This window comes from Hylaeus volcanicus, chromosome 9 (assembly GCF_026283585.1).
Source record: "Hylaeus volcanicus isolate JK05 chromosome 9, UHH_iyHylVolc1.0_haploid, whole genome shotgun sequence".
Classification (NCBI taxonomy): Eukaryota; Metazoa; Arthropoda; class Insecta; order Hymenoptera; family Colletidae; genus Hylaeus; species Hylaeus volcanicus.
This window is the reverse complement of record NC_071984.1, coordinates 661751-668428: the sequence shown is the minus strand read 5'-3', so window position 1 is coordinate 668428 and position 6678 is coordinate 661751. Positions and strand designations below refer to the sequence as shown.

Sequence of the window (6678 nt, the reverse complement as noted above, 5' to 3'; positions counted from 1 at the left end):
TTTCATGAAAATCTAATAACTTTTCGATATACATGTCGGCCATATTGAATCCGCCCATTTTGAATTTTTGAATTCGGATGCCAGATTCGAAGGTTACGATCATAAATAAGAGATATTTAAAAGACTCTCGTCCTTATTTTTTTACATATTAACGATTTCATTTTCATTTATTCAGTAAGTGAGAAAAATTTGCAAATATCTTACTTCAAGAATTGAATTACCATGCAGCCGATGTTTACTATGAGACACTGTATGTATTATACAATGACGAGCAGGGCTGTAAGTACATATGCGATAATCCACCTTCAATTTTTTTATTATTTCTTAAGAAGTTTAGAAGAATTCTCCGACGCTGCGTTTTGATTAAACATATACCTGTGCTTGTTGAAAGAAAATTTATTTATTTTATGGGTTTATCGTTAAAGATATATTTGTGTTGCTGTGAAAAACAATAATGTATTTATACATACCCATATTTGTAATAATTAGTAGAGCTATGTATTTTTTTTTTAATTGTCACAGGTGCACTACCAGAAACACATGGTTTCGAGTATGTCAGTTTCACCTAAATAATTTGTAATTTATGATAAGTTCCTAGTTCACGAATAATAGAATATTATATTTTTTATATTATCTAATTCTTATCGAATCTTAACATTTTCTATCGAAGAAAATAGAAAGTAGTTTGTTCGTACTGTCTACAGTAAAGTTTCCATAAATACACAAACTCGGGACTGATCTAGTGCATTTATGGTAGACTTCGTATATTCTCTGTTGGTTTCTGACGAGCTTCGAACGTAGAGGACAGCGATCTAAGAAGAGGACGGAGTGAAAACATTTTCCATTCAAGAAAATAGTTGGTTTATACTGTCTATAGCAAAGTCTCCATAAATGCAGAAATATCTCTACCATAAATGCACAGAAACCATCCCCACCACTTAAGGGTATACCTACCTTTTGAGGGGTCACAGAGTTCGATATCCGAGTAGTGTAAACATGATCTGGGAACGGATTACCCCGTGAGACAATTTAATCCAACGGTGAAACTTTTTTTATTAATAATTTTGTTGTTGTAAAACTTTTACCATCATATTCCTGATATTTTTCTAATTAAAATGAGATCAAACACGACGTAATTCGCAACATATTTATTTGTAACAACTTATTATGTATCATTTATCGTAGAGTACTAACTAAAAAAAGATGAATGGTACATATCGTCCGATTTATATCGTGTTTGGTCTCATTTTAATCAGAAAAATGTCAGGAATACGATGATTAAAGTTGTACAACAAAATAGTTAATAATGAAAAAGTTTCACCATTGGATTACATTGTCTCAACGATATACCTTGGTGTTTTCGCTCCGTCCTCTTCTTTATTCGCTGTCCTTTTCTACGTTCGAAGCTCGTCGGCAACAATCAGAGAATATACGAAGTCTACCATAAATGCACTAGATCAGTCCCGAGTTTGTGCATTTATGGAGACTTTACTGTAGACAGTACGAACAAACTACTTTCTATTTTCTTCAATGAAAAATGTTAAGATTCGATATGAATTAAACAATATAAGAAATATAATATTCTATTATTCGTGAACTAGGAACTTATCATAAATTACAGATTATTTAGGTGAAACTGACATATTCGAAACCAACTCCTCTTCCCCCCAAGGGGTATAACCTCCCAGTGGTGGTGATGGTTTCAGTGCATTTATGGAAACATCGTAAATTACAAATTATTTAGGTGAAACTGACATATTCGAAACCAACTCCTCTTCCCCACAAAAGGTATACTCCCCAGTGGTGGTGATCGTTTCAGTGCATTTATGGAAACATCATAAATTACAAATTATTTAGGTGAAACTGACATACTCGAAACCAACTCCTCTTCCCCCCAAGGGGTATACCACCCAGTGGTGGGGATGGTTTCAGTGCATTTATGGAGACTTTACTGTATAATCCTTTTTATTAGACCAAAAACCTCTTTTTTGATAAGCACGGTATCCTTTTAATTAAATTGCGCACTAAGAGAATTCTTGCTATTTACTTTGAAAATAAACAGAAACAAGGTAGCATACGATTATGTGTCTACACCTTTGCTCGTTGCGTTTTAATACCTTAAGGTTAGACAAGGAGAATTTCTTCTCGTTGGTTTGTGATCTTGGTATCTAAAATGTTACGAGTTATTTTTAAAAGCGATAAACAATACAGCTTTCCATGGCAGTTAAATATTTTTTACTTACAACATATGAAGACATTTATTGTACCGTTCCTTTATGAATACATTAAACTTAAGCATGTTAATAGCAATACTTTGAACTATAACCAGAATCATTTACGAATGTAACATGGAATAAATTGCGAATAAAAGTGGAAATTAAAACTTTCATGTTACTTCCTATCAATTTTTTGAACGAAAAAGTTCATATCATTTATTCATTTCATCGTGTATTCCTTCAATGCTAATAAACAAATACCAAGTTCCTTTCACAATTTTTATTTACTCGCATCTCACGGAATTTTCTTTAAAAATTATTATTTACAGTTCTAAGAAATTAACAGCTCGTAACATTTTAGAGATATCATCGTGTCGTGATTGTCGTTGTCACGCGATATGTATTAATAAAAAAATAATAATAAAAAAATTAATAGAACTCTTCCAAATTGCGACACAGAAACTGGAAGAGTGATAAACTCCTTTTTCCAACCACAAATTTTTGTTACCATTCCTTCGAAACACAATTACGTCGTTCAACAATTTTTCTATTTATTTATTTCTTTTTTTTTTTAATATATTGAAAAAGTGATTCATCCCGGAGACACCAATATCGATCGATGCCGAAGAACAGAGTGTGTGTCCATTAACCGGCAAGTTCGTCGAATGTTTACAGTGATCCTTCACGCCGAGTGTTATTGTTTCCACAGTTTATTGTAGTGCGGCTAATTATTATTTTCCTTTTTTTTTCGGCTCGACCAATAGAGTATACGAACGCGCCTCCGCCGCCGCCAAAATGCCAACACTACAGAGACGACTGTCAAGGTAACGCTATAAGCAAATCATTTTTTTTATTTCTATTCATTTTTCCAGAGTGGTTGAACAATTTGGTCTAACTTTATCTGTTTACTTTACTGATTATATTGAGAAATATACATATATCGTACAGGTTTGTGGATGTTTCTTTTCTAAGAAGTGAAACAATCGATACACGCTGACAAATCTGAATTTTTGCAGAATTAAAATTTCTGTGAATTTTAATTTAATTTTGCAGAATTAAAATTCAGAGAAATGAATATTTTTCGCGAATTACTTTGTTTTTATAAAAATGATAAGGAGATAAAGATGATATTATTGTTTGGTGGTATAACGCTGGTAGCATTGCATAGCAACGCGCTAAGTGCAAGGGTGGCCCCACACTGGAGCTCTGATAAGGGTTGTCATAATCCCAAGACACTTTTTACCCATATTTTCCCATGAATTTTATTTTTGCTTGCAAAATAAAAATGAACTATTCAATATTTATATAGCATTCAAAAAAGTAATTCATAGAGGAAAGGCTGGGAATATTCGATATCCAATAGTAACATTTTTCTATAATAGTAACAATTAGTAACATTTGTACAATTAGTAATTTTTTTTAAAATAAAAATGAATCATTCAATATTTATATAGAGGAAAAACTGAGAATATTTGATATCCAATAGTAACATTCTTTTTAATTACAAGCCTTATTTTTTCCCAAATTTTGTATTGAGTTTTGTGTTTTGTCATTTCCTAAGTCCTTTTTCATATCATATCAGTAATCTGTTTCTTATATTCAAGTCATGATATTTAATTTTGTGCTACAGGTGGGATAATTTAATACTGTTTTCGTGATTAACACATACATACAGGGTGTCCAAAAAATGTTGGATGTCGTTGAAAGGGGAGGTTCGGGTGGTGATTTGAAACAACTTTTTCCTTTGCGAAAATGCTGTCCGAGGCCTCGTTAAGGAGATATTAATAGAAAACCCGGGACCAATCAGAGAGCGAGTATGATGGCGGAGGGCGGTCGCCTAGCGCGTACCCCACGCCTACCGCGAGCGCTCCACCGGGATACTCGCGCTCTGATTGGTCCGGGGTTTCCTGTTAATATCTCCTTAACGAAGCCTCAGACAGCATTTTCGGTAAGGGAAAAATTGTTTCAAATCACCTCCCGAACCTCCCCTTTCAACGACATCCAACATTTTTTGGACACCCTGCATATCATAAAAAAGCAAGACAGCATATTTATATGTTAAAATCGATTTATGAATAAAAGTTTCTTTAGTTTGTATAGTATAATATTCTATTAGAGCAAACAAATCAATTCAGCCTGTTCCAGTTGCGTGGGACACCCTGTATATGTATATATCTATATATTCTTTAATTATATATATATTACATAATATCACATTTAATATTTGTACATTACATCTAACTCTTAAATGTACAGGGTGTCCCAAAAATGTTGGAAGTCCTTGAAAGGGATGGTTCGGGGGGTGATTTGAAACAACTTTTTCCTTAGCGAAATTGTTGTCCGAGGCTTCGTTAAGGAGATATTAACAGAAAACCCCGGGCCAATCAGAGCGCGAGTATCCCGGCGGAGCGCTCGCGGTAGGCGTAGGCTATGCGCTAGGCGACCGCCCTTGCGCTCTGATTGGTCCGGCATTTTTTGTTAATATCTCCTCAACGAAGCCTCGGACAGCATTTTCGCTAAGGAAAAAATTGTTTCAAATCACCCCCCGAACCTCCCTTTTCAAGGACCTCTAACATTTTTGGGACACCCTGTATAAGTAACACGTACATAACAAAAGTATTTATCACAATAACATATGTAAAATACATCAAATTTATTTACAACTAATTATAAATTACAGATATTCCACGATCTATTCAAACCTTACAATATTAATTTTGTATAATTAAAAAGAAAACATTCAAAAACGAAAGTTTGTTCAGCGTACTTTCAATAGCACCATTAACCTTGTACTATAAAATTTTAGATACTGTGTGTTGTACTGTCTTTCACTCAAGTTTCATGGACATGGAATTTCAGTATTAATTCATGTATCAATTAATGCGATTAATACAGAATTAATTCCTTTTATGACTAATAAAATAAAATTTAAAGGAAGGTAAAGTACACAGTTAAAGTTTGGCCGGTTCAGAGGCACTTTGGGACTTCTTTATGCGCCTGATTTATTTCATAATCATTCATTTATTCATAATCATTAATATATTCTTAATTGTAAGACGGCTTCATCCTTCCGAAATTTTCGAAGACGTTTTCAGCAGGCTGCCGTATGTAGCTTAACCGGCCGTTCGCTTTTTTGTTGGTTTGACACGATTCGAATTATTTTTCCGGAAGATACTCCGCTCGAACGAAACAGAGCATGAAATCTGCTGGTTATGCATGACATGCGATGCAATCATTTGCACTTAGAAGTAGCGTGCAATTGTTTTGCAACGAATTGAGCATGAACAGTATTATGAAAAAAAGAAAAAAAAAGTGAAACATATAAGAAAGTGGCATGTAGTATTTCGTATAGAAATATTAGTGATTGGTAAGACGTACGCGAAGGGTTAATGAAACAGTTAGAATATAATTTAGGAATCTATCGAGTGATATAGAAAAATTATTCGCGAATTTAGAAGCATGCAATGATTGCTAAGTCAGCGAAGCTTGCGCAAAAGTGGAAACAAAAATTAGCTATATTCGAGTATAGTGGAAGCTTACATTTTAATTACTAAATGAAATTCTTCTTTTTTTTATTATATACTTTGGAGAAGATAATGATACTATTTGAACTTTTACAAAATAAATTGATAGTACTTTTGGCAGTGAGAATAGATAAATAATATACATTTAATTACTTAATAGTAAATTATAATATCATCGATGATGTGACTAATATGGGGATAAATTTTATTCTGACTTTCCAAACAGTGGAAGGTCAATGCAAATTATGTTAACATCCAATTGTGTACGATATCAACGTACCTGATGCAAAATGTCAGTGGAGTATACAATGGTGTCTTTTATAATATTTAAATGAAACATCACATTGTTCTGGTGCAGGAAGAATTTTTAGATATACAGTATGAAAAATGTTTGTTCCCATAGGTGTACCTTTAATTATTGACAGGATTATAACACAACGTATGTTGGAACAAGAATATTTAATGAGATATAATGTGAATACATATACAGGGTGTCCCAAAAATGTTGGAGGTCCTTGAATGGGGTGATTCGGGAGGTGATTTGAAACAACTTTTTCCTTAGCGAAATTGTCCTTCGAGGCTTTGTTAAGGAGATATTAACAGAAAACCCCGCACCAATCAGAGCGCGAGGATGCCGGCGGAGGGTGGTCGCCTAGCGCGTAGCCCACGCCTACCGTGGGCGTTCCGCCGGCATACTCGCTCTCTGATTGGTCCGGCATTTTTCATTAATATCTCCTCAACGAAGCCTCGGACAACATTTTCGCTAAGGAAGAAGTTGTTTCAAATCACCTCCTGCACCACCTCTTTCAAGGTGTTGCAATATTTTTGGGACACCCTGTATATACAGAGTGGAGGTGATTTGAAACAACTTTTTTCTTAGCGAAAATGTTGTCCGAGGCTTCGTTAAGGAGATATTAACAGAAAACCCCGACCAATCA

At 34.2% G+C, this 6678-nt stretch overlaps 1 protein-coding gene across 1 annotated transcript in view; it reads left to right on the top strand.

The window, feature by feature from the left end:
• LOC128881952 (uncharacterized) overlaps nucleotides 1–6678 on the top strand; it is a 164891-nt gene that overhangs the window by 110041 nt on the left and 48172 nt on the right. The window contains exon 27 of the mRNA XM_054133425.1: nucleotides 2981–3040. Coding sequence (XP_053989400.1) covers nucleotides 2981–3040 — 60 coding nt within the window. The remainder of the gene's footprint in view (nucleotides 1–2980; nucleotides 3041–6678) is intronic.